Source organism: Tenrec ecaudatus, chromosome 1 (genome assembly GCF_050624435.1).
Source record: "Tenrec ecaudatus isolate mTenEca1 chromosome 1, mTenEca1.hap1, whole genome shotgun sequence".
Lineage (NCBI taxonomy): Eukaryota > Metazoa > Chordata > Mammalia > Afrosoricida > Tenrecidae > Tenrec > Tenrec ecaudatus.
Genome location: NC_134530.1, coordinates 24,340,406 through 24,368,348, shown reverse-complemented (window position 1 = coordinate 24,368,348; position 27,943 = coordinate 24,340,406). Strand labels below are relative to the sequence as shown.

The 27,943-nt window shown below is 52.4% G+C and overlaps 1 protein-coding gene across 1 annotated transcript; it reads right to left on the bottom strand.

The window, feature by feature from the left end:
- Positions 1–163: 163 nt before the first annotated feature.
- On the bottom strand, positions 164–26,140 carry ARMC6 (armadillo repeat containing 6). The gene is made up of 8 exons (XM_075549180.1): positions 25,835–26,140; positions 14,217–14,383; positions 13,285–13,367; positions 5,442–6,015; positions 2,928–3,073; positions 2,411–2,542; positions 2,011–2,148; positions 164–737 (listed from the first exon to the last, which is right to left on the bottom strand). Exons 2-8 carry the CDS (start codon positions 14,335–14,337, stop codon positions 525–527), a joined length of 1,407 nt encoding a protein of 468 aa, XP_075405295.1. The 5' UTR covers positions 14,338–14,383; positions 25,835–26,140; the 3' UTR covers positions 164–524.
- Between the last annotated feature and the right edge of the window lie 1,803 nt (positions 26,141–27,943).

Here is a 27,943-nt window from a genome sequence, read left to right as displayed (position 1 = left end):
TGCCCTTAGCACCTGCAGACCCCTTGTCCCGCCATTGCACCCCCATCTGCCAGATACCAAGTCCCCTTTGCTCTCTTCAGAGACCCCAAAGCCTCCCCCCTCAGCCCAAGTGTCTCCCCACCTTCAGCTAAGTACAAAGCAGAGACAGGACCGGGCCCCTCCATCCTGTGTCCTCAGTCTTTATTCGAAGCGCACTGGACAGCTGTGCTCAGCCAAGCCCACACACCAGAGCCCTGTTTTACAGGTTAGGACCCAACCCAGCCCCGCAAACAGACCAGAGAGACCAGTAGCTGGGGCCAGGGTTCTGGGGGCTCCGACCAGAAGTGGGTGCCCCATTCCCGACCACCAAGCTGTGCAAGTCTTTCTAGGAAGAGGCTGGGAAGGGGGGTGGGGCAACCAGGATGGGGAACTTCTCCCAGCTGTGCTGGGGGCTGCACGTCTCGCCTGGCTGTGGCATTTGCTGCAGGGCGGCCTCGCTCGCTCGTTGCAGCCCCCTACTCACCCAGTCCCAGCCGTTGAGCGAGTCACTGTGCCAAGTCACCCTTCTGGCCTGTCCACAGCTCGCACAGCTCCACACGACAGCCCAGGTCCCGCAGGGCGGCCTTGGCCACGTCCTCGCAGTCGCGGTGAGCAGCCCGGGCCTGGGAGATGAGCGCCTCAGCCCCCAGGTCCAGGATGGGCTGGGAGAAGGCCTGGCTGCGGGCCACCAGGTTGCGGATCAGCATGCAGGCCTGCTTCTGAGGAGAGGGGGCAGGGGTGAGCCATGGAGGCCTGGGTTGGGGTACTCTCTGACCTAGTGGTCGTCTTCTAGTCCAACACACAAGGTGGCCACCAGCTTGAAACATCTTTCCTTTTCACTCTCTCTGTGGTGCAGAGTAGGTGCGCAGGGGGGGCCCCAAGGTCCCCAGGCAGGAGAAGAGGGTAGATGGGTGTGAGTCTGTTGTTACTTGTCGACTAGGGGGGCAGGTAGTGAGGGAGCCACAGGGAGATCTGAGAGGGGCAGCAGTCACAGACTAGCCTGATGTGTTCAAGTACTTGAGGAGCCTCTTGTGCTGGGCAGGGGCAGAGGCGGGACAGCAGGGCTCCGGAGAGGAGTCTGGGGTCCAGGTGGGAAAGGGGGCTAACTGCCCATGAGGTTAAGTCCAGTGTGTTCCCCATATCTGGGTTTCATTGTGTCCCCAGGAACAGACTGCGGGGGGGGGGGAAGAGGGGAGCTTCCAAAGCCCTAGCAGACTCCCACCCACTTTCTGAGTCTCCCCTTCCTTTTCAGACTCCTCCAGAGACAGAGAGAGTGACATGGGTGGGGCCTGAGAGAGACAGAAAGGTTTTCCCCCAGGTTGCCCCCAAATGTATGCCAAACCCAAGACACTGCTTGTTCACACAAGGTCAATGTCTAGCCACTTGGAGGTCAGCTGCTTAGAGGTCATCTTCCAGAGGGTATCAGCCATCAAGTGCGATCAGACCCTACTGTCTGTCCTACCCTAGGTGGGGCCCCCTCCCTGCTGATGAGGATAGAGCCCAAAGACAAGGTCAACACAACTCAATGGAGTCTACCCATCTTGTCACGTGTACCCCTAGTACCGCCCCTTCCTACTGCACGTACACCCCAGCTCACCCTCTTCCTGTTGCGTGAATGCCTATTGTACAGCCCCTTCCTGTTACGTATGTGGTTACCTGCAATTAGGGGGGCTTGAATGCCCCCTAAGTGTATATAAGCCAAGACTGGAATTATATTTTCCTTCTCTGTGTGGACCTGGCTGCTGAGATCGTGGCCGTCCGGGAGAGGAGCAATTGCATGCCCCACCTTGTCTGATATCTTTTTCATTTCACCCTTCAATTACACAAGCGCCCCTTGGACCCATTCATTTGTGGGGGCTGACACCCCATAGGGGCCCAGGATGAGAGGAGAGCAGAGGAGGTGCCAGCCATCTTCAGGGGGAGGGGAGAAGGAAGGAGGCCACCTCCCACTCCAGTGCCCACACCCTCCCTTGGGCCCCTTGCCCCATCCACCTGCACGCCGACTTCCTGCGGGTGGGCCTTCATGGCCTCCAGCGCGGCCAGGGCCCCGCCTCCCTCCACGATGACACGGCTGTGGGCCGGCTTGCGTAAGGCCAGGACACAGAGGGCAGCACAGCTCTGCTCACACACCTGGGGGCGATCACAGGGCGCTGGGGATGGAGTGGGCAGGCAGGGAGACCCCTTCCGCCTCCAGCCGGGGCACTGTCAGCTCAGTTGGTAAGAAAGCCATGAGAGGAAGACACCTGGTAATCAGGGTTGACTGGGGCCACCCACCTGGGTAGGACACTACAGGCATCCCGGGGCCCTGGCTCTCCATAGCCCTGGCTGAGGGAGAGGGCGGAGCACCAGGCTGATAGACACTGAGGGGACCCCACCCCCCTGAGGCATGCACCTGGGGGCTGGCCAGGTGCCGGGTCATGGCTGCCACGATGGACTCGGCTCCGCCAGCATGGACGATGGCATCCTTCACGTCATCGTTGCCCGCAATGGCGCGCATGGCACTCAGCACCTGCTTCACGAGGTCCTGTGGCCAGGACAGAGAAGTCAGCTGTGGCCCCTCCCCTGGCCACTGCACTGTGGGGTCTCTGCTCTGCACCCGCCACACAGGGGTCAGGTCTGAGCTGTGTGGCTGAGAGGAAGGGGTCCAGGAGGTGGGGGTGGGTCTAGACACCTAGCTTCCTGGGCTGTGCCGGACTGCTCAATGTTGCTAGATAAAAGAGGAATGGGTCAGGTCACTGGAGAACCTGAGGCTGGGGAGGTGGGTGAGGCCTCCCTCCGAACCATCTCGAGCCCAAGCTGAGGCCCAGGATTCACAGTCCGCACTGGCTTAGACTCAGGCAAGGTCTAACCAGGGTTGGGGAAAACAGCAGAAAGAACCTGGGGTGATGGGGTGGTGTTTTAGTGCCCACCTGGTGGTGGGTGCCATCATCCAGCAGGGCCACCAGGACACCCAATCCTCCGAGGTCCACAATCTCCTGGCAGAACTCATTGCGGACGGCCAGGCGAGACAGGGTGCTGCAGAGCTCGCCCAGGACGCTGGGGTTGTCAGGAAACGCTGCAGGGGTGAGGCACAATGGGTGTGAAGCAGAGAGTACACATAGGGGGTGCTGGCCACCACATGCCTCCCACGTGGACCTTGGGGACAGATCCCATGTCCTCGGGCAGGGAACGGGGTGAGGGGTTGCAGCTCTGATCTAGGGTGCCCAGCCCTTCTGCCTCAAGGGGCACTTGTACCCAAAGGCCTATGAGCACTGGGGGCTGTACCTAAAGAGACTGTTCAGGAGCCAGCCCTGGTGCCCACCCAGGGCCTTGGCCTGCAGTGCCCCCTGCTGGCTGCTTGGGAGGGGCGAGAACTGCCCCCAGCACCACAAAGGAATCCCAGACCCAAGAGGGTCCCACCTAAAAAACAACCAGCAATATATGCAAAGAAAATGCTCGAGACAAGTGTATGATCTTGGGGTGGGGGAGGACCTTTCTTAGTGTGACACCGCGCCGGACACCCTGGAGGGAGACATGGACACAGTGAAGCCACAGCCCACAAGTCAGTTACATGTCAACTGTTATTCCCTGAGCATACAGTACAGCGGCCCCCGTGCACGGCCCCCGAGACCACCCTTTGAACCTGAGGGCCTCATCCTCTGCCTAGGGCAGTGGTCCTCCACCTTCCTCAGGCCTCGGCCCTTTGACACAGTTCCTCATGCTGTGGGGACCCCCAACCAGAACATGATTTTCGTTGCTACTTCATCACTGTCATTTTGCTACTGTTTTGAATCTGGCAACCCCTGTGAAAGGGTCATTCGACCCCTAAAGGGGTCTCGACCCACAGGTTGAGAAGCGCTGGTCTAGAGCCTTAGGACAAACCACAACAAAGAGTTCTGTGCAGGGACCACAGCTTTGGCCCGGCCCAGCCTGCAGCGAGACCTCTTATTGTCCTACAGCTATGAATCTCAGTTTAGATGCATCCAACTGCCATCGAGTTGGTTCTGACTGGTAGTGACCCTCTAGGGTAGGGCAGGGCAGAACTGCCCCTGTGGGTTTCTAAGGCTTCACAAGAGCAGAAAGCCTCATCTTTCTCTTGCAGAATGGCTGGTGGGTTCAAACTGCCGACCTCACAGTTAGCAAGCCAGCGCTCACCCAGCAGCACCACCAGGACTTCATGGAGAGAGTTGACCTGACTTCTGGAGCCCCCGCCTGTCCACAGTAGGACTGTACTGATTCCACAGCGTTGTTGGTGACTCATTGTTGGGAAGTAGATTCTGGGGTCTCTTCTCCTTAGGTCCCTCTACACCAGTGGTTCTCAACCTTCCTAAGGCCTCAACCCTTTCACATAGTTCCTCATGTGGTGGTGACCCCCAACCATAAAACATTTTCGTTGCTACTTCATCACTGTCATTTTGCTACTGTTATGAGTTGGGGGATCCCTGTGAAAGGGCCATTCAGCCCCCAAAGGGGTCATGATCCATAGGTTGAGAACCACTGCTCTAGGTGGATCTGAGCTGCCAATCTTTTGCTTAGTAACCTATCTTGCTAATCACTTTAGCATGCAGAGACAGCATGTAGATGTACGTGCACATAATGACACACATACACATCTGTCCTGTGGGCTCTTTCTTCTGGAGAACCAGAGTGTCATCGTGAATGAGGTGGGTGCAGTTGACTGCTGAGCCCCTGCCACTATCTCAGGAGGCATGGACGGGGCCATTCGCACAGGTGTGAATGGGACTAAGGGGCAGGGTGGCAGGCAGGTGCTCTGCAGTCTGAATGTCAGGTTGGGAGGGTCAGGCCTAGCAGGAGCATAGCTGGGCAAAGTCAGGGACACTGAAGGCAGCAGAAGTGTAAACTCCCCGGAGGGACCAGCCACAGCATGGGCATCAAGGAGATTGTTGTGGTTAGGGCCGTTGAATCAGTTTCCCTCTGTACAACAGAACAGAGCCCTGCCGCCCTGCGCCTCCTCACGGTGGTTCTGGCTGAGCTCACCATCGTCGCAGCCGCTGTGTCGGTCCATCGCGCTGATGGTCTTCTGCTGGCTCTCTATCGAGCATGATGTCCTTTTCCAGGGACTGGGCTTGCCCTCCTGGCACCCAAGTTCCCTGGGGGCACTCTTCCCTTCTCCTATCCATCTGTGTGACTGAGTAACAGCCCAGGTGGCACCAGGGATAGCTCACAGGCTTGGCCCAAGCCCTACTAGACAGCCAGGACGTGTATCACCCAGCTAAGCACCAAACTTCCTGCCCCCCCCCCCCACATACCCTACTTTGGGAAGCCTCCCCCAGCACACAAATCCCCTCAGCTGAGCCTCAAGTCTCAGAGGAGGCCGGGCCCTTGGACCTCTTCATGGCACCCCGCCCGGGGCAGGGTGAAGGGCCCAGCGGAGCCCGGCTTCAGAGGACAGATCCCTGGGGCCATCTTAACACACCCCATACCTTGGGCAGCCTCGACCAGCACTTTGAGGCCTTGGTTCTCCTGCACGATCATCCTGGCGTGGGTGTGGGCCTGGCCAAAGGGCACACGGATGTCATCGTCGAAAGTCATGACACGGAGTGCCCCACAGGCCTCCCGGACGACGTCAGTGCAGCGGCCGTGCTGCATGATGGCGCTGGTCAGCAGAGGCAGCACGCCGGCCTTAACCAGGGCCTGCCGGTTCTGCTCGTGTTTCACGCAGGCATGGCGGACCAGGCGGAGGGCAGCACAGGTGAGGTCGGCTGCACCGGCGCCCCGGGTCAGCGTGGCCACCAGCAGCGGCAAGCCCTGGGCATCCAGCAGGTCGGGCTGGCCATCCATCAGCACTGCTAGGGTGTCCAGCGCTTGGAGCAGGAGGGCGGGCTCGCTAGCTGAGGCCAGTTGCCAGGCAGCGAGCAGCACGGGGTAGGCCCCCTTCTGGGCAGCCAGGAAGCGGCAGGACTTGTGCTGTTGGCACTGATTTCGGAAGCTGGCCAGGAGCAGCGCCACCTCTTGGGGCTGGGAGTGGGTCACAGCCTCCCGCAGGGCGTCCAAGGCCTGCAAGACATGGGAGACTGCTGGGTGCACAGACGGGCACATACATGCAGTCCCTGCTGGGCTCCGTGTAGGGAGGCTGGCTGCCTGGCTACAGAGGCCGCACGCAGAGGAGGCCCGGACACCCCGGGGTCTCTGGATGGATACATGAGCACAGCCCTCACCAACATCTCAGCCCTTGCTGCTCCTGCGTGGGTGGCCCCGAAAGAGAGCCAGGGAAGAACCATCGGCCCGAGCCCAGCCAGGCTGCAGCATCTTGGCATGAAATACAACGGCTCCCGTCATGGTTTGGTTGTTACCCAGCTGCAGCTAGTCAGCCTCTGACACCCCTGCCAATGGTCCGCTGGTGGAGGAGGGTCCGCCAGGTCTCTCCTCAGCTCATTCACTCCACATACACTCCCCCAGGCCCTGTGAGCGGAACCACGCTGCCTTCAGAGGGGCACTCAGATATCCCTCTGAGTCCTGGAGTAAGATACGAAGGAAAACTCGCTGCCATCGAGTCGATGATGACTCGTAGCGACCCTCTAGGACAAGGTGGAACTGCCCCTGTGGGTTTCCGAGATCGTGGCTCTTTATGGGAGTAGAAAGCCTCGTCTTTCTGCCGAGGAGCGGCTGGTGGTTTTGAACTGCTGACCTTGCAGCTAGCCGCCCAATGTGTAACCACCATGCTCCCAGGGCTCCCCGGAACACTAAAGGCTACTTAGTTATTACTGAATATGAAGTATATTTCAAATGACATTTTAACCGCTTCCTCTGGATGTGAAAGTCGGACCCTGCATAAGGCAGACCGAAGAATCCATGCATTTGAGTGGGGGCCGAAGAAGAATATGGGAAGAGCCCTGGACCGCTGAAAGGGTAAACTGATCTGTCCTGCAAGTCAGAGGCAAGGATGCCGAGACTTCTTACACATGCTGTCTCAGGAGAGAGAGCACACTCCCTGGAGGAGAAGAGCCTGCTCGGTCAAGTCTGGGGACAGCCAAGCAGAAGGCCCTCACGGAGACAGAGTTGACACTGCGGTGCGACAATGGGCTCAGGCTTCGGGGCAATGCTGAGGACGGCGCAGGACTGGCAGTTATGTTACGTGAAGGGCACTCCTGGTTGGAACCGACTCGATGGCACCTAACAACTGGCAGTGGCTCAGTGGAACCTTAAAGAAGGTCAGTGTCACCAGAGGCCGAGGCACGGTAGCAGGCCTCTGGCCCGAATCTGGAGGAAGAAGCAATGTGAGGCGAGTGGCCTGTGCGGCTGGAATCAGTCATGCCAAACCAATACCCAACTCCCTGCCATCGAGCCGGTGCGGACTCATAGTGACCCCTGTGGGTTTCCTAGAGCAACAACCAGACTCTCTTGCGGAGAGTCTGGTAGTTCCCAATGGCTGGCCACCTGGATTGCAGCCCAAGGCTTCACCAGGACACCGCCAGGGCTCCTCCACGATCGTGTCAGATGAGGGAAAAAGAAAAGGACGGATGGGTGTCTGGTGCTGCACCCTCACCCTAGAGCTGGGTTTCCAGGTGTGCTCATTAGCCTTATGACAGCGACGCCATGGGTCTGTTTTCTTAGAGGATGCGAGAATGGAGGGGGCAGGGTGACATCCCTGGGTGGAGCCAGTTCCCAAACGCCACCCATTGAAAACCCCACGGCGCTCCATCCTACTGACACACATGGATTGACTTCATGGCAGAGGAAGGGCCGCATCTGTGGGCTATCCTTGTCCCCGGGTCCCTTCACTCTGTGAGTGACTGCTTCTCCCTGGAAATGCTCACATAGATTAAGTGAGGCCCCAATTTTTTGTTGCAAGACTCACTTTTATGTCTACAAGCCCATCTGCAACATAGTTACGACTGCAGCTGATCCATTTCAGAAGGCACCCGGTACAAACCCTCAGTCGACAGCCAGCCTTTTCCCCACTCGGAGCCTGCCACCCGCCCAGGGGCACAGCGTATGGGCACAAATCACCTCCTGGGAAGCGGGAGGGTAGGCGGGGCAAGGGCTAGGGGAGGGAGCTTTCCAGTTCTGACAGCAACTGCGTGAGGACTGCTGGAATCTTTTATGCCAAGAGCATATTCACGTCCTTGCTCCGTAATGAAAAATTTAACTTACAGCCGAGAAGGAGAAGGCACCGAGCCTGATCACACAGAGGCTTTGGGAGAGCGGGGCTCGGCACGGAGCTGGCTTCTATGAGGTGGGCGTCCCGCAGACTTCCACTCCGCTTGCGACACCAGCCGTCCCTCCCACGGCATGCTCTGCCCCAGCGGATCCTGTGCTGCCGTGGCTGCACAGAACTCACAGGCTGTACTGTACGCAGGGTTCTGGCGTTGGTTGGGGAAGTAACAGGACGTCCTTCACAAGATGGTTTGTCAATCAGGGCAGCTTTCAACCCGGCTGGCTCCACGCCCCTTCTCACCTGGGCCTGTAGGCAGAACCTCCTCTGGGCTGGGCCAGCCTCGGTGCTGCTCTGGACATGCCATGGCTCCGGGAGTCAACCCAGGACATCAGCAAACTTCTTGCCCGAAGGGACTCAGCTCTGCCTCTGTGGGCCGGGAAGTCCACTGCAGCTGTCTGCTGGGCTCTGCTGTGGTGGCCATCCTGCCTTAGTGTCTCCTACCACCATCAGTGTAACAGCTCTATCTCTGGGGTTCTCGGGGTGGGGACCCTGGGTCCAATTGACATGCTCCACTCCAGGTTCTTGATAGTAGTGAGCTCCCTCCCTCCCACCCTCTGTGGGACTGGCTCTTAGAGTCAGCTTCTAGGCATCGCCCTCCCAGCCAGACCACAAACTGACCAATCCCTTAGGAGATCACATCATTCAATTGCCCAGCAACCAAACAATTCCTGCAAAGTGCACTTAATTCTGTTGGGTGGTGTTAAGCACCCTACTTGCGTACCATACTGATCAATTCCTGGCAAGATGGTTGCCTAGCCAATCAATTTTGCATAATTATAAACCCAAGGCCAGAAAGGCTACCTCTACAAGGAGCCCCGTGCACTGCACCTGCACGGCTGGTGGGAGGCATTCAGGGGGCTCAGTTTGGTTTTTGTGGAGAGAGGGGCCTGAGTCTGAGTCTCATCTCCACCCCTCCCTCACTGTGACCTTCTGCAGGCCACCTGTCACTAGGAAGACTCCAATGGACCCATCTAAAATTGAGATGACAGCTTTTAAGAACTTAGCACCGGGTTGGGGACAGGCTCAACCCAATAAATAAGGGGGGAGGAGGAAGAAAAGGGGGGAAAAAGGAGGGGAGACGATGGCACTCGGGGAGCAGGGCACTAACCCACCCAGTGGGAGGGTATCATTTATGTCTCCACAGAATTGGGAGTGTGCATGCGGACCTCACCATGGCGCACCAAACCTTGAGGGCAACGTAACCACATGGAGCAACTCATGAACAGAGTGGGCCACCGGGCCAGCCCCCATCAGAGCCAAACTGACTCCTCCCTAGAAGTATGTGCTACAAAAGACAACACTAAACCTACAGGTTGGGGAGAGGGGCCGGCCTGCCACGCCCATGGAAGCAAACCAAGAAGGAAAGAGTGAGGTTCTAGACTCCGTATTGGCGCACCAAGCTCTGAGGCCGACGTCCCTGCACGGAGCTGCTCAGGCACAGAGAGGACTGCAGGGCCGGCAACAGCTCGAGACATGGTGTCCCCACCTCTGGAGCATACCGATACAGAGGACCAGACTGGGGACACATGGCGGGAAGGAGTAGGTCCAGTCTGAACCCCGCTGCAGTGGGGCGAACCAAAGAAGGGGACTATAACAGATCAGCAATGGGAGCAAAGCAAACCCCCCCAAATAGATTCCAGGCTAGGAGGGGCAGTTCCTGGAACACCCCCAGGACCAGTGAGGAGACAGTCATAATGGCCAGTAGACAGACCTGTAATTATCTATACTTTTTTTTGTGTGCTAGTTATTATTTTTCCTTATATATTTTTTTCTATTTCTTTTTTTCCCCATCAAATTTTAGTTTTCTTTTTGTGTTGTCTACATTATTGTTGGTTTGCCTACCTATATAAGATAGGCATGGGCAACAAGCCCAAGGAGAAAGCAATGGGACTGAATGTTCCAGAGGGACTTAGTGGGAGGAGGCGGTGGGGGAAGGGAGCAGTGAGCAAACAACACCAAGATGGGAACAACTAGGGAATTGAAATCAACAACGAGATAGGTCTGTCAAAATAAGATAGGCTGGAAGAACAATCTGGAGGAGAAAACAATAGGACCAACAGTTCTGGGGGGATCTGGGAGAGGTGGAAGTGGGGGGAAAGGGAGTGATGTTAACAAACCCAGGGACAAGGGAACAACAAGTGATCCAAATGGGTGGTGAGGAGGGTGTAGGAGGCCTGGTAGGGCGTGATCAAGGGTAATGTAACCAAGAGGAATTACTGAAACCCAAATGAAGTCTGAGCATGATAGTGGGATGAGAGGAAAGTCAAGGGAAATAGAGGAAAGAGCTAGGAGGCAAAGGGCATTTATAAAGGTCTAAATAAAGGTATGTATGTATGTATGTAAATATATTTATACATGAGGATGGGGAAATAGATCCATGTGCATATGTTTATAGGGTTAGTATTAAGGTAGCAGGACATTGGACCTCCACTCAAGTACTCCCTCAATGCAAGAATACGTTCTATTAAATTGGCATTCTATGATTCTCACCTGAAGACAAAGCAGGTGAATAAGCAAATATGATGAAGAAAGCTGATGGTGCCCGGCTATCAAAAGATATAGCATCTGGGATCTTAAAGGCTTGAAGGTAAACAAGCAGCGATGTAGCTGAGAAGCAACAAAGCCCACATGGAAGAGGCATACCAGCCTGTGTGATCACAAGGTGTCGAAGGGATCAGGTATCAGGCATCATCAGAACAAAAAAATCATATCATTGTGAATGAGTCGGCGGGTGCAGAGTGGAGACCCAAAGCCCATTTGTAGATCACTGGACATCCCCTTACAGAAGGGTCTCGGGGAGGAGACGAGACAGTCAGGGTGCGATGTAGCAACGATGAAACATACAACTTTCCTCTGGTTCCTAAATGCTCCCCCCCCCCCCCACACACACACCACTATCATGATCCCAATTCTACCTTATAAATCTGGCTAGACCAGAGGATGCACACTGGTACAGACAGGAACTAGAAACACAGGGAATCCAGGGCGGATAATCCCTTCAGAACCAGTGGTATGAGTGGTGATACTGGGAGGGTAGAGGAAGGGTGGGTTGGAAAGGGGGAACTGATTACAAGGATCTACATGTGACCTCCTCCCTGGGGGACGGACAACAGAAAAGTGGGTGAAGGTAGACGTCGGACAGTTCAAGATATGACAAAATAATAATAATTTATAAATTATTAAGGGCTCATGAGGGAAGGGGAAGTGGGGAGGGAGGGTTAAAAATGAGGAATGATGAGGGCAATGAATGTACAAATGTGCTTTACACAATTGGTGTATGTATGGATTGTGTTAAGAGCTGTATAAGCCCCTAATAAAATAATTTTTAAAAATCAACAGCTAGGAGGGCATAGAGATCCTGGGGGTGTTGGAGCAACAGCAATCTAGCCGAGAGGAATGACTAAGAGGCAGAAGAAAGGCGGGTGTGATGGTGGGAAAGGAGGAAGATAAAAGAAAACAGAGGAAAGACCTAGGAAGCAAAGCTGCGGATAGAGGTATAAACTTAAGTGTGCACTTATGTAAATACATTAATTCCTAAAAATAGAGGTATTGGCCTGGGTACATATATTTATATGGTAATACATTGAGGAGGATGGACTCTGGGCCTCTGCTCAAGCCTTCCCTCATGCAAGAACACTGTTCTCACAACCTGGCATTCTGTGATGCTCACTCTCCCAGCACAATCGCTGAAAACAAAATGGGTGCACAAGCAAATGTGGTCAAGAAAGCTGATGGTGCTCAGCTGTCAAAAGACACAGAATCTCGGGTCTTAAAGGCTTTAAGTTAAACAAGTGGCCCATCTTGGCAGAGAAGCAACAAGCCCACACGGATGAGGCACACCAGCCTGTGCAATCATGAGGTGTTGACCGGATCAGCTAACAGGCATCAGAAAACCACAAACAAGCATGGTTGAGAATGAAGGGACATGGAGCAGAGATCCAAAGTCCATCTGTAGACAGTGGGACATCCCCTCACAGAAGGGTCGCAAAGAAGGGATGAGTCAACCAGGGTGAGGATAGCCCCGATGAACCACACACTCTTCCTCTGGTTCCTTGAGGCTCTCCACCCCCCACTACCATGACCCCAGTCCTCCTTTCACTGTGGGCACAGGTGCAGGTAAGAGCTCAGGACACATGGAATCCAGGTCAGATAAACCCCACGGGAACAGAAATGGGAGTAGGGATACCAGGAGGGTAGGGGAAGGTGGGGAGAGGAGCAGGGAAGAATCTGCAGGGGAAGGGAGTCAGCAATCAGTGTAAGATATGGAATTAATGATCATTTATAATTTAACAATGGGTCAGGCAGATGAGATAGAAGAAGGGAGGGTAAAAAGAGGAGCTGATACCAAGGGCTCAAATAGAATGTAAATGTTTAAAAATGATGGCAACATTTGTACAAATATGCTAGATACAAATGATGTGTGGATTGTTATAAGAGCTGTAAGAGCCCCCAATAAAATAATCTTTAAAAAAACACCTATCACAATGCTAAGCACTTAAGCAGCACTCTGTGACCCCAGCTACTCTTACTACCAAGATCCTTCCCACATAGAAAGTCCTCCTACAAATCCAGTAGGGAAAACAAAGAGGACCATCGCAAAGGAAACTCTGTCAGGAGAAAAGCGTGAGTGGCTCACAAGAGAGGGACAACGTGGCCAAGACTGTCCATTGAACTCTGTTCTTCTTTCCCAGCAAAGACAGGAAAGAGTAGAGAGTTATTTTCACCAGGCCTCTGCATGGCAGGAGGTACAGAGGGTGCAAGAGTCGTGAGAAGCAGAGCTGGGCTCCCACGCTTCCACGCGCTGTTCTCAACAAGCACTAGACGCACCTGCTGGGTCCTGATGCTGGCGCACCTCACCGTGGGCACCCACCTCCTGGCAGCTCTTCCTTCCTGCCTGGACATCCCACTGGCCTCGCCACCTGAACTCAGAATCCACGGTGCCCACTTCACAGGCAAGCTTACATGCCACTAGGCCCCATAAACAACAGCTCCTGCTCTGACCCTCCCTCCTCTGGCCCTGCCCACCTCTGGGCAAACTCCATGGTGGGTCTTGAACCTTCTGCCAAGCTGAGAGGCCCTGTCCATGTAGCCACCCCACCCACCCATACCTGCAGGACGTGATGCTCTGGCTCCTGGGGTCCATCGGCAGAGACTCTGGGTGCTGTCTTCACGATGGTGCTCAGGTCAACCCCTGAGGGTGGGGAGATGGACATCAAGGGGCTGTCACAACTGGAGTCATAGCCCATGTCCAAACACATCGACCACCCAGGCTGGGCCCAGCATGTGGCCTTCTGGGGGCCACTGCCCCTTGGCTCTGGGATGGCCAAGCAGAGTGGCAGTGAGCCCATTACTGGGCAAGGCTGGCCAACAACAGCGTGGGGCTAAAGACCCCATGGCCCCCCTTGGGGCTCCTTTCCTTGACTACATTGATGCCTGTCACCACCCAGTCCCAAGACCCTTACTGGCAGATTTTCCATACCCAAAGCCTTCCAGTAAGCTTTGAGCACCTTCTCAGGGAATCTGTCTCCTCCAGGCTCTGGAGGCCAGCCTCTGACCCCTGGGGCTGCATTTCTGGCTCCCTTCCTGGGGGCTTCTGTAAGTTTGGCTAATGGGGAGCCAGATGCAAGGTCAAAAGGTAGATGACTAGGTGTTCATCCAGTTTCGGGCTGCAGGGTCAGCCTTGATTGTCCTGTGCACATCTCGGGCGGGGCCTGAACCTTTTGGGGGACCCTCATCCAGAGCTACGGCTCCCTGAGCATCTCAGATGAGCCATGGTTCCATCCTGAGCCTTAGGGTCCAAGCTAGGGTCTCTATGTGTGGGGGTGGGGTGGGGGGAGGTCCTGAGCACACCCATGGTAAAGAGACCCCCACTGCTCTGCTCTGGTTTGAACATTCTGTCTCCCATGCGTCAGAGGCGACATATTCCTATTTCCCGGGTGCCCTGGGGCACTGAGCTTGTGTGCAGCCAGGGAAGTGGCAGTGGAGCTTCTTCAGGGAAGTGACAGTTGAAATAGGAGCCTGCCCACCGCTTCGCACCCACCTTGAGATTCAAACTGTTCTGTGGCCTCCCTCACAGCTTCATCCGGCCCCATCTCAAACTCCTCGATGTTCTCCCGCACAGCTGCGTCGAAGGTCTCCTGGCTGATGCGCTTGGAAGCCATGTTCCCCCCTGCCCTGAGGGGCCACGGGCGCAACAGATGGCACTGCCTGCGAAGGCAAAGGACAGTACACCACGCCATGAGCAAGAAGGGGTCCTGCACAGCACCGCTTGTGGGGGTCTCCACCAGGGCCCAGGGCTGTGACCTCTGGGGAAATCCTTACAACACACCGAGCATGTCTCAAAGTGCAGTGTAGAGTAGGTGCCTTAGTGCTGATCTCCTAGGCACCTTTCCCCCCAACCCAGGTTTAGAGAGAAATAAATAAACACCCATTTTTAAAGGAAGAAGCCCCTGATGGAGGCCAATGGTACTAACGGAAAGGGTGGCAGTTGAGTCCACCCAGAGGTGCCTCAGAAGAGAGGCCTGGAGATCTACTTCTGAAAACCCAGCTCGTAAGAACCCCGGGCAGCACAGCTCTGCCCTGGCACCCGTGGCCACGAGGGGTCAGGGTTGATGCGGCTGCAAATGTGCAGCTGGTAAAAGCTGGTTCCTTGTGGGGAGCGGGCACAGGCTCAGTGGGGCAGGACGGAACAAGAAGCTCTCTCGAGCTAGCCTGTGTGACAGGTCTGAACTTGGAGCCAAGTAAATGCTTTCTACTGGCCAGAAAATCAGTCCCAACAAAACCAAGTGCAGTACCTCAAAATCGAGAGCAAAAGGAAGCCTGTGGATCTAGCAGTGGAACTGCTCGGGGCGCAAGAGCCGAAGGATGGGCTGCGCTGCAGAGAAATGCTTTCTTTTCAGTTCACCTCTTATAGAGCAAAGCTTCTGCCAGCGGGGGGTTGTGTGATGAATGAGGAGGTGGCAAAAACTGGGGCATAGATAAAAGGCTTCCGAACGCACAATGACCAACAATTAATTAAAAAATCAGATGCCAAATGAATCCCAGATGTTTCTGGCAGCACTTGGCCATATTGCAAATTTCTCAGGCAAAAAGGGATTACGAGTGGAAAAGGTTAAAGATGCCCTGTACAGACTATGGGAGTCCTGGAGGCAGAGTGGGTTACGTGCCGGGCTGCTAACCGCAAGTTCAAACCCACTGACTGCTCTGAGGAAGAAGGCTGACACAATCTGCACCCCTAAGATGCCTTGCCCGACAGTCTTGCTCTGCGGAGCACTCTGGTCAGCTGCAGGTGGCTGAGGGTTGGGTTTGGGATGCTAATACTGCAGAACTCTGGAGAGTTGAGGATGCATGACTTGGCCTCACACACTACGGACATGTCATCGGGAGAGACTCGTTCCTAGAAGAAGGCAACGCTCAGTAAAGTAGACAGGCAGAGGACCAGAGGCAGAGCCTCGATGCGGTGGACTGACACGGTGGCTGCAACAGGGTCGAACGGGACGACCACTGTGAGCACCGGAGTGGGCGGGCTGTGTCTGTTGCACATGAGTCCAAACGGACCCAACACCACCTGACGACGACAAGACTTACCTTCTTAGAGTGGACAACAACCACATATCTGAGTTTCTGAAGTCTCACCCCTCCTACAGAAATGCTGTGCCCATTAGCAGTCAGTCACTCCCTGTCCCCGTCTCCCCAGCCTCCAGCAACCGCCAATCCACTTTGTCTATGGAGGGGCCTGTTTGGGAATTTCACATAAGCGGAAATCACGTGATGGGTGGCCTTTCCTGTCTCGCTGCTTTCACTCAGCAGAGTGTGCTCGAGGCTCATTCACATTCTCGGATTCATCAAGAGCCCGGCCATTTTCGCTGCGGAGTAATGGTCCGCTGTATGGATGGATCACAGTGTGTCTTGTTCTGTTGTACACAGGGTCGCTATGAGTCAGGACAGACTTGGTGGGACCTAACAGCAACTCTGGGACGATTGCAGAGACGAAATAGCCAGGAGCCACCAAGCCAACGCCCCTGCTGGTGACGCCATGTGCATGGCAGTCGAACTGTGCTCCATCGGCTTTCCCTGGCTGACTTTTCAGAAGGAAAGCACCAGGCCTTTGTCCAGCGTGCCTCTGGGTGGATGCCAACCTCCCTGCTTTGGGGTTAACAGTTGAGCACATGAGACATGTGCTTCATGCATGGCTTCCGGTAAGTAATAATGGTTATGTCCCTGGATATTATCGTAAAAGGAAGAAAAGACTCAGACATCATAAAAACAAAGAAGGCGAGATAAAAACTCAGTACTCCTAAATCTGAATTGGAAATAGCCATATAAATTCATGACAGATTTCCTCAAACAAAATCGCCAGCTTTCTTGTATCATAACTGGAAATGCTGGGAGGAAAAGGTATCACGGTAGTTTTAAGCTTCCCTGATCCCAACGGTCGTCTCTACAGTTTCCCATTGCAGGGCAGGATGCTGGCTCCGGGGACCAGCGGGACTGGTCTGTCTTGTGAGGCTGTGGGGTCCTAGTTTACAACTGCCGGCACCAGCACCATGACAGGCTGTATAAAACCAAAGTCTGGGGCAGGCTTAAGCTCTAATTTCAGATTGCTGGACACTGAGGTAATTCTGTCAGAGAAGGCATCACCTGTCCCAGACTGACCAGTAGGGAGCAGCAACCCCCCCCCCCCAAATTGACCAGTCAAGCGAATACGCGTGGAACCACTTGCCAACCACCACTGGACAACGCTGATGCCAGAAGTTTTCTCCAATAAATTTAAAGAACAGCAACACTGGACTGCCCCCATCCCTGGCCCCATAAAAGCCCAGGGAACAAAGAACTTGGGGATGATCCCCTTTGGACACTGGGTCCCCGCTGCCTGGGCAGTGGAGGGAGTAAAGCCCTAGCTCGAGCTAGAAAAATAAAACTCCTTTTGCCATTTTTGCATCTCAACTGGTCGTAATTCTTCCGTGCGCCCAAGGTGAGCTCGCATTCCCTTCCCCAATCTAACAAGGCCACAAAGCTAGAAAGTTTCTAGAGACTCCCAGGACTCAGGAGTCAATCCCCAAGGGGCTGATGTGAGTCAAATATGGAACAACTGGACATTGAAAAAAAAAAAGGCTAGACATCCAATTGAACTCTGTGAGTCGGTCCGTAATTGTATTAAAACCAAGCCAACTCATTCCTGTGAAGCCTGGCAAGTGAAGAAGCCCGACTGGATGGCGCCTCCTTGTACAGGTTGCGTGGGAGGACGATGAGGGAAAGCCGTGCCTGGAGCATGGCGCCTGGCTGGCATAGCCCATATCTACACAGGGACTCCCAAAGGTCAAAGTGCCTGCAGAGACCATGGACCGATAAGGAAGGGCCAGACCTATATTAACGGATCCTCTTATCAACCTCCACACGATCCAGGAGAAAACTCGGCACACATACTGCTCTACAGAGATCAGAGCACACCCATGTAGCATCCGGCCCGGAACCTCAGGCCTGGGCTTGGCCAGCTTTAGGACAGCTGCTGCCCACATGTTAGTAGCAGGGAAAGTTTGTGCAGGGGTTAGAACAGGCATATGGGCAGTCTCGATTGTATGGCAAACCTCAAAGGACTGGATCCTGGACATCTCTGACCCTGAATTATCACCTGCTAATTTAATCGTGAGTATTGTCTCTGAGTTCTGCATGGCTATTACCAAGAACTCAGTGCCCCTGTGCTGCTGCTGCTGCTGCTGCTGCTGCTGCTGCTGCCTCATACCCTGCAGGGCAGAGTAGAACTTCCCCAGTTGCAGCTTTTTATGGGAGTAGAGAGCCCCGTCTTTCTCCTGTAGCAACTACACCACCAGAGCTCCAACGTGCCCGTTAAAGCAGACCACTGAACCCAGAGGAGAGGTCGGGAGCAAAGGGAAGGAAGACTTGCTAAGGAGGTTGAGGCTGGAGGTTTGTCTAACCTCTACCTAAGGGAATCAGCATTGGGCTGATGCGTCCAACTTCCCCTCTCTTTGAAGTCAGAGGAGGTCAGATGCTACCTCCACACTCATTTTACACGAAGAAATGGCATAGTAACGGAGGCCAGTTTCAAAAGGTCCATGAGGGAGAGTGAGGATAAAACGTGTCACACACAGATCATGGGTGACAGATGGTAAGTGGGATTCATGACGGTATTCTCCAATTCCATACAGTAAACATGTCTCCACAAGCAAACAGTAACTGCGCAGGCACTTCCAGTCCCGAGCACATACTGAAGAGAAAGGCGAACACACATGGACACAAACCGATTCCCAGCAGCCCAGAGGTGAAAACCACCTGTGCCCATCAGTGGATGACGGATAAGAACACGATGTGTCCCAGGAAGGGCCAGCCTGGACAGGAATGGTCTCTTGATACATTCTAGAATGTAATGAACCTTGAAAACCATTATGCTGAGTGAAAAAAGCCAGACATGATAGCACCTAGTGTGACTCTCATGCATGGGAAATTCCCCCACAGGCAAATCCACAGACAGAACGTGGATTGGCGGGTACCAGGGGCTGGGGAGATGGGACAGAGAGCGACTGTTAACGGGCATGGGGTTTCCTGAGGAAGGATGAAAACATTCAGAAACTAGTACAGGTGATTGTCGTAAACATTGTGAATAGACTAAACGTACTTTAGATAGATGAATATTATGACATAAGAATTTTGCACAATTTTAAAACACTATTGTAAAAACAGCAGCTGCGTGTAGTGAATTACTTAAAATTACCCTTCTATCTGTAATCTTTGGGCTCACTGCTGTCACGCTGGTTCTAACTCACAGTGACCCCAATAGACAGCTGCATAGGATTGCTGAGGTGGCAAATCATAAATCTAGATGGACTTTATCAGAAAGGATATTGTTTGGAGTCTTAACAGCTTGTCTTAAAACAAGCAGCCAGACAACAGAAAACTGGGTGAAGGGAGATATCAGACAGTGTAAGACATGAAAAAATAATAACAGTTTATAAATTATCAAGGGTTCATGAGAGAGGGAGGGTCGGGGAGGGAGGGGAAAAATGAGGAGCTGACACCAAGGGCTCAAGTAGAAAGAAAGTGTTTAGAGAATGATGATGGCAACAAATGTACAAATGTGCTTGATGCAATGGATGGATGTATGGATTGTAGTAAGAGTTACACGAACAAAAAAGCAAGCAGCCATCTAAGTGAGGTGTCAGTTAAATCCATATGGAAGAAGCTGTGTGATCCAGGGATTATAAGTAATAAAATCCAAGAGCAGAGGCGGGAGCTTAAATTTCGAGCACCTGATTTCAGAAAGCCAAGGATGGCAGTGAAAGCCTACAATCCATTTGCAGAATCTCCACAGGGACTAAGCCTCTCTGAGCTCTCGCGGACCACTGACTAGGGATGTGAACACAACAGCCCTGATCTCGGGCAGAGTGTGCTGGAAAGTACTCGACGCAGAAATCCAACATCTTATTGTCTTACCTTTCGTTCCATTTTTAATTTGTTCTTCTTTTTATAATTTTCTGCTTTCTGTTGGATTACAGGTTTTCTGTTTTATTTCATTGTAGATGCTATTTTTGGTATAATTTTCTTTATATGAAATCGAGAAGAGGTAAATCTATAGAGACATTAACTCAATTAATAGTTTCTGAGAGTTATGGCAGGTGAGGTTGCGGGAGTAGGGTGGGAACTAATAAGTACAAGAAAGTTCTAAATTTGTTTGTAGTGATGATTGCACAACACTTTTTTAATATATTTAAATCACTGAATTATATGAGAGAGTGCCTCCCCCCCAAAATGGAATTTAAAAAAATCATTTTATTGGGGGCTCATAAAACTCTTATCACAATCCATACATACATCCATTGTGTCAAGCACGTTTGTACATTTGTTGCCCCCAAATGGATTTTTTCCCCAAAGCTATATATTTGAAGTTTTTTTTAAACAAAATAACCTTATCATATTCAAAGCACTCTCCATTATACTTAATACATTTGTCAAATCTGCGATTCCATTCTTGGAAACATTTTTCAAACTCATGTGTTTGGATGGCTGACAGCACCTCCCTTGTTTTTTTCTTCACCTCTTCTATATTGACAGATTGCTGGCCTTTCATGTCCCTCTGCATTTGAGGAAACAAAAAGAACTTGCATGGAGCGAGGTCAGGTAAGAAAGGTGCAAGAGAGGCATGATGCTTTTTGCCTAAAACTGGTTCACTGAGAGGGCTGCGTGAGCAGGTGCATTGTCGTGGTGGCAAAACCAGTCCCCCGTCTGCCACAAACCAGGCCTTTTTGTCACACACTGTTAGGTAATCTTTTCAGAACCTCCAAATAGAAAGCTTGATTAACAGTCTGACCTGGTGGAATGAATTCCAAAAGCACTATCCCCATCACATTAAAAAAAAAAAAAAGCATCGTCTGGATCTTTGATTTCACTTGACAAACTTTTGGGGGGTGAGGTGACAATGGCATCTTCCACTGACTTGATGGATGTTTGCTTTTGGGGTCCTAAGAATAGCGTCATGTCTCATCACCAGGAGTAACCTTGGAACAAAGATGTCTGGGTCGCTTGGGAGCTGTTCTTCAAAGCACAGCATGTCTCCTCTCGGTGCTCTTTTCCTTGGTCGGTCAGGACCCGAGGCACACATTTCACAGCAACCCTTCTCATCCCCAAATCTTCCATTAAAATCCTCTGAAACGAGCTGCAAGACAGTCCAGATAACTTCCCCCTCTCTTCAATGATCCATTGTTGTTGGTCCGTGAGCACAAGTGTATGAATTCTGTCGACATTTTCGTCCATTTGGGAAGTTAAAGGACGTCCAGAATGAAGTTTGCCATCAATCGACATTTCGCCATTTTTGAAACGAGAAAACCACTCGTACACTTGAGTTTTTCCCAGTGCTGTCCTTGTGAGCTGTGTTCAACATCATAACAGTATCTATGGCATTTTTCCAGAGCAGGAAACAAAATTTCACAGCCACATGCTGTTCTCTTACACAGGTCATCACAAAAAAATTAAAAACGAGGTTCGAGCGAAACTGCTTTTATGAAAACTTTCACCGGGACCAAAGGGAACCTTCCCAGGCGAAGCCACTGGGTGCACTAACTCAGGGTGAGTTGTTGCCTAGTGGGGAAAATGCAAGCTACAAAAGCTCCATCCAGTAGGGCTCTTTTCTTTTTTGGTGGGGAGTGGGGTAGGGTACTCCTTCCTATGTTAATAAAACTAAAAAAAAAAAAATAAGAAAGAAAAGGCAGGCAGACTCATCTTTCTCCCTTGAAACAGCTGTTGGGTTAAAAACCTGACCTTTTGGTTAGCAACCCAACCCGTAACTCACTGAGACACCAAGGATCATTAATGGCAAATGATCCCAGTTGGTGTTAGGTGCCATTGAGCCACTCCCAACTCACAGTGACCCTAACTGCAACAAAAGGTAAACGTTGTCTAATCCTGTTATGCCTGAGCTCACTGTTGCAGGCACAATGCAATCCATCTCTGAGGGTCTTTTCTATTTCACTGACTTTGGTCTCTCCTAATTACCTGTTCAAAGAGATGAGATGAAGTCTCACCATCCTGGCTTCTAAGGAGCATCCTGCCTGGGTTTCTTTCAAGACAGATTTGCTTGTTCCTCTGGCTCCTTAAAGGTGAGGATGGTGAGACTTGATCACATGTCCTTTGGACGTGTTGTAAGGAGAGACTAGTCCCTGGAGAAGGATATCATGCTTGGTAAAGTAGAGGGCCAGTGCACCAGAGGAAGGGCCTCAAGAAGATGGACGGACACCGTGGCTACAAGAATGGACTTTCGCAATCATGAGGAAGGCGGAGAACAGGGCAGCGTTCTGTTCAATGGCACTTAACAGCAACAAGCTGTGCCAACATCATAAACCAAATGAATTATTTTCTAGTCTACCTCATTCATTGTCCAACTTGCATATGTACATGAGGCAAATGCAATTAGACAGCATGGGTCAGGCACACCTTAGTGCTTAAAGTGACATATTTGCTGCTTAACATTGTAAAGAGGTCTTGTGCAGCAGATTTGATTTGATTTCTTGATGACTATCATAAGCATTCATTATGGATCCAACAAAATTAAATCCTTGCATATCAATCCTTTCTGTTGACCATGATGTTGTCTGTCTATTGCTGCAGCAGTGAGGACTGTGGTTTTCGTTGCATCCAATGGCAATCTATACTGCAGCTGCACTCTGACTTTCATTAGCAAGTGCTTTAAATCCTCCTCGCTTCCATCAGGCAGGGTCCTGACATCTGCACATTGCAGATTGTTCATAAGCCTTCCTCCAATCCTGATGTCATATTTTTCTTCATAGAATTAAGCTTCTCGGGTTTCTGCTCAGCATACAGATTGATTAAACCTGGTGAAAGGTCCAGCTTGGATGCACACCTTTCCTGGTGTTAAACCACGCAGTGTCCCGGTGTTCTGTTCAAAAGATGGCCTCAGGCTATGTCAGCGGTTCTCAACCTGTGGGTCGAGACTCCTTTGGGAGTCGAATGACCCTTTCAGAGGTCACCCTATTCCTAACAGGAGAATTACAGTTATGAAGTAGCAATGAAAATGATTTTATGGCTGGGGGTCACCACACCATGAGGAACTGCGTGAAAGGGTTGCGGCATTAGGAAGGTTGAGGACCACTGCTCTATGTACTGGTACGTATATGAGCAAACTAAAGTGTTCTGAAATTCCCATTATTTTCTCAGTGTTATACACAGTTTGTTATATATATATATATATATATATATATATACACACACACACACACACACAGGAAAACATTCCCCACAGTTGTAGAGATGGGCAAGTTCCAAGTTCATAGTTCAAATCTCAGGCTTGAGGCTTCTCTTACTCCGTAGCTGCAAGGCTATTCACTAAGCCAAGTTAAAGGGCAGGTTTATGACTGCAGAGGTGAGTCCAAGGTCAGCAGACTTGGCAGGCCACAAGGCAGGCTACTGTCTTAAGTCCAAGAACTGGAGATCAGATGAGGAGCCAGATGCAGGTCCCAAATCCATCACAAAGCAAGCAAGCTTCCTCATGGTGTCCACTTACGTTGGAAGCAGGCCACACCCAAGGAAAGGACCTTTTTACTGACTGGCTGCTCAAAGCAGATCCACTCACTTCCAGATCTCATCTTGGACGTGAATGCCTCTCATTAGGTCTCATCATGGGAGATTACTGTCAAGGCTCTGAGAATCCTAGTCTAGTGAAACTGACACAAAATCCTCTCATGCGCTCCCTTTATTTATTATTTTTTATGTGCTCCCTTTAAACCTTGCACATAGAATATCCTTTGAAATCTCCTTTAAATCAGACAATTAAAACTCATTTCAGCTCTAACTATAGCAGCCTGAGGTGACCTGCCAAGATGGTTCACTACTCACTCGACCCAGAAAACCCTACAAAATCCTGCAAATCTAGAGGGTTGAACCTCCGGGTCCACTTCAAGAACACCTGTGAAACTGCCCAGGCCATCAAAGGCATGCACATCCGGAAAGCCACCAAATACTTGAAAGATGTCACTCTGCAGAAGCAGTGTGTGCCTTTCCGACGGTACAATGGTGGTGTTGGCAGGGTTGGACCCAGGGTCGGTGGCCCAAAAAGAGTGCTGAATTTTTGCTTCACATGCTTAAAAATGCAGAAAGTCATGCCAAACTGAAGGGTTTAGATGTGGATTCTCTGGTCAGTGAGCACATCCAGGCGAACAAAGGCCCCAAGAAGCGCCGCCGGACTTACAGGGCTCATGGTTGGATCAACCCATACATGAGCTCCCCCTGCCACATTGAGATGATCCTGACTGCGAAGGAACAGATGGTTCCCAAACCAGAAGAGGAGGTTGCACAGAAGAAAAAGATTTCCCAGAAGAAACTGAAGAAGCAAAAACTCATGGCTCGGGAATAAATCAAGTTTAAAATAATAAAAGTTAAAGCACTAAAAAAAACAAACAAACAACTCACATCAATTCTGACTCATGGTGACTTTATAGGCCAGAATAGAACTGCTCCATAGGGTAAAACCACTGACCTGCACCTAAAAAGTCCAAACAAACCCACTGCCATTGAGTCAATTCCAATTAATAGTTGACTCTAGAGAGTGAACTGGCCCCCCTTGGGTCAGGGAGTCCAGAGCTATATATTGACAGAAGCAGATGCTACATCGGTCTCCCAGGGAGCCTGATGAGTTGGAACCACTGAACTTCCAGTTGGCAGCTGAGCGGTTGACACCACTAAGCTTCCTTCTATCAAAGGATCATTTAGCTAATTACCGTATATACTTGTGTATAAGTCGTTTTTCAGCACAAAAAATGGGTCAGTGGTACCCCAGTGAGGAAAGCGTCTATGATGACCTCACACCAGCTGAAGCTCTGCATTGGAATAGGGATGATGATGAGGAATCCAGTTTTGAAGGATTTTAACTCTTTACATTTTAGCTTGAGTGCTGATTGAGCTCAGGGAAATAGTACTCTTAAGGTATCATAGTAGATATCTTATTGTTTTTGTTGAACCTATTTTCCCCCTACTGTGCTGGTTTACTAATGTTAAATGACTTGTCCTTTTATTTATGTTTTTAATTTAAAATAAATATTTAAATACATTACCCCACTGATGTCTCAATTTTCAGTCATTTTATTTTCATTTGTTTTGATTATTGAAACTCACCAATAGCTTCTGCATTTTCCACCCTAGGCTTAAAGGCGAGTCAATCAGGTTTTTCTGGCTTCCCAGGTAATAATTAGGTGCCTCGGCTTATACTCGGGTCAGCTTATATTTGAGTATATACGGTACTCAAAAAATATCCACCTTGAGCACTGTTACTTTAAGAACTCTCTCGATGGGATCGAATTGACAACAGCACCTTTAAGTTAGGGAGGGGCTTAAGTTAACAGGGAGGAGCAATTTGGAGAAGGATGTCAGAACGGCTGCATCGCTGAAAGAATGTAAAATAGCAATAAGAACGAATGTGAGGAAGGCACATCTTGACATGATTAAATTGCTTATGTTAAGTGGAAAAAGTGCTAATACAATTTTTTTTAAAGGGGGAGGGAAGGAAGGTGGGAAGGAAGCGGTTCTAACAGCTTTCGTTCTGGCACACCCCTCCCCCATCTGGATGACCTCACGTGCCTACCACCTACCACGCCCATCTCTTGTGCTCTAAGGAGCCGCCAGAGGACGCCTGGAAAACACACCCACCCACCACACACCCTCCAATGGCTTCCTTACCCTCCCACGCAAGAAAGCTGCCCGGGGCAGTTCTGCTCTGCTACGTGGAGTAGGCGTGGGTCAGGGCCGACTCCCTAGTGGCCGACAAAAACAGCATCTCTACCTAGTGCGACTTGGTTTCTTTCTTGGTTGTGCTGTCTCGTCCACTCCCCCGATAAATTAAGCTCCTTGACAGCTGGGGCTCCCACCCATTTTATCCCCGACCTTCCCTCCCCTCCCCTCCCCTCCCAATAGCGCCTAGGAGGGGCCAGGATCGGCAGCGCACAGGTGCTAAATGAATGGATGCACAGGAGACCAGACAAGGGAACTTGGGGGACTCTGTCCCCCGCCCCCCACGGCAGCCTCTGTAACGTTTTCATCCCCCAAGTCAAGTCCCCGAGGCTCCCGCCTCCGTCCCCAGCCCCTCCCAGCGAGGCACACGTCCCTCGCGCGGAAGGGGCCTCAGCCGCGGTCGCTACTCACCTGGTCTCTGGGGCCACGTGGGCGCGGGCGGCGCGCGCGGCTGTCACGGCGGCGCCGGGCCCCTGCCGGCCGCCGTACTCGCGCAGGCGCGCCGGGCCGCCCCGCGTTCCCCTCCAGGCCGCGTACAGCCCCCGGGGTGACTCAGGGCGACTGCGAGTACAGGTAAAGTCAAGAAGGCCGCCTGACGCGCGGCGGCGGTGTCTCTGCTGCCTTCTCTAGGCTGACAGCCGTGGCCACCGCCCCCGGGCTACGGAAATTTTCGTCCCGACGCAAGGGCGGCGCGCTTGCGCGCGAGGCCCCCAGCGACGACGTGCGCGTGCGCGGCAGATTCCCACAGGCTGTTGGCGGCTGCCCAGCCGCCCCAGCGGCGACTTGCGCCTGCGCAGCTCTGCGCTGCGGGGACCGTTGATTCATTTGCATGGCTCCGCCTCGCGGCGGCGTCGGCGGCGGCGGCGGCGGCGGCGGCGGCAGCAGCGACGGCGACGAGGCAAGGGTCTGAGGCGGCGGTAGCGAGATCGGCTCCGCGCGCGGTGGGCTCGGGGTGAGGCCGGGGACGACGTCGTCGGAGGGTGGAGCCGGGACGGGCGGCTCAGTCCCTCAGCCCGCTCCCTGCGAAGGCGCCGCGGGCTCAGCCCTTGGCTGGCGGCGGCCGCGGCCCGGCGGAGGCTGAAGGCCTTTTCAGGCCTGTCAGGCCTGGCGTTCTTTTTGTGGGCGGCTGGCTGCGCCCGGGGTGCTTTGTTCGCCCCCAGGTCCGCTCATTCTGGCCCTGGGCGGCCGCCGCTGGGGGAGGGAGGCGGCGGTAACGGCGGCTGGGCCCCCATTTCACAGGTGGGGAAACTGAGGTACGGGAAGGTCCGGTCTCTTACCAAGGGGAAGACAGAGCTAGGATTTGTACACCTTCGCTCGCGCCCCCTTAAACGGTAACCTTGGCCCGAAGGGAACTCGGACACACTGCCCTGGGGTAAGGATGGAAGGAGCTGGGAAGAGGGGCCATGGTTATGAAAAATGCCGGTCATGCAAGGCTGCGTCCTGGGTTTGGAGGTTCAGGAGGCTGCCTCTCGTGGCTTAAGGGTGCAGCCACTGAGCTCTTAATTAAGGTTGCTTCTTGATCTCTTGGGCTTTGTCCCCGTTGTCTGGTCTTTATTTGCCTGAGCAGGCTGCCCTTTGGTGGTGGGTGCCCCCCCCCCAAAAAAAAAAAGAACCCGTTGCCCTTGAGTTGATCTTGATTCATGGTGACCCCACTAGAGATGAGCACCACGGTGTTTTCTAGGTTCTGAGCTTTGGGGGAAGAAACCTCTGGTGACATCATTTGTGCTCAGCAGGGAGCAGAAAGTTTGACAGTTCAGACCAGGGCGGCCAACCTGTTTATTTCCACCGAACTCCTCGTGGAGAATTTGCTTTTCCACCCCAAAAAGATCGAATCCTAGTCTACATTTTAATAAGACTCCCAGGTGATGTGTAATGTAGGTGCGTTTGCCTTTTTGTTCTTATAATTTCACATCTGAGTGGAGCAGGTGGGTAGTTATATAGTTGGCCGCTAAGAGGCTGGCAGTTTGAACCGACCTAGTGCCCTCATGGTGTAGTAGTTACATGAAGTCTGAAGCCACCAGCCACCAATAGGAGAAAGGCTTCCTGATCCTGTAAGGAGTTACAGTCTTGGAAACTCACAGGGGCAGGTCTACCCTGTCCTACAGGGTTGCTATGAGTTTAGTTTGGTTTGCTTTGAAGGTGCTGAGAAGGAACAATGTGGCCAGGAATGGAGGCCCTGGAGATGCTCCCTGTTATCACTGACACTCATCCAGGCTTCTTCCACCCACCTGTGGACAGGCTGTGGGAAGTGGTCTCTGACCCTCCTGGCCCATCGTGAAAGGAGAAGGTCACAGTCCTGTCTGCTTCACACGATGCGGGCTAAGTTAAGCGCCCTATCCTCCACTGTGTATTCGGTCCTTCACACACAGCCTCTCCTGATGGATTCCAGGGAAATGAGCTCAGTAGAGAAAAGAATTTGTTCAAAATGGCCTTTTCTCCGGCTCAGCTGGCTCACACGTGGGGGGGGTGGGGTTTCCTGGGGCATAGACCCCCTTAGGAGAGTCTGCCCTGCCCACTTAA

What these genes read in the sequence shown, in the direction of transcription:
- ARMC6 (XM_075549180.1), bottom strand. Translation starts at nt 14,337, where the DNA reads ATGGCTTCCAAGCGCATCAGCCAGGAGACCTTCGACGCAGCTGTGCGG. An exon ending in CAGAGCATCACGTCCTGCAG is followed by an intron (nt 6,016 to 13,284) that starts GTATGGGTGGGT and finishes CATGTCTTGCAG; the next exon opens with GCCTTGGACGCCCTGCGGGA. An exon ending in GGCACCTGGCCAGCCCCCAG is followed by an intron (nt 2,149 to 2,410) that starts GTGCATGCCTCA and finishes GATCGCCCCCAG; the next exon opens with GTGTGTGAGCAGAGCTGTGC.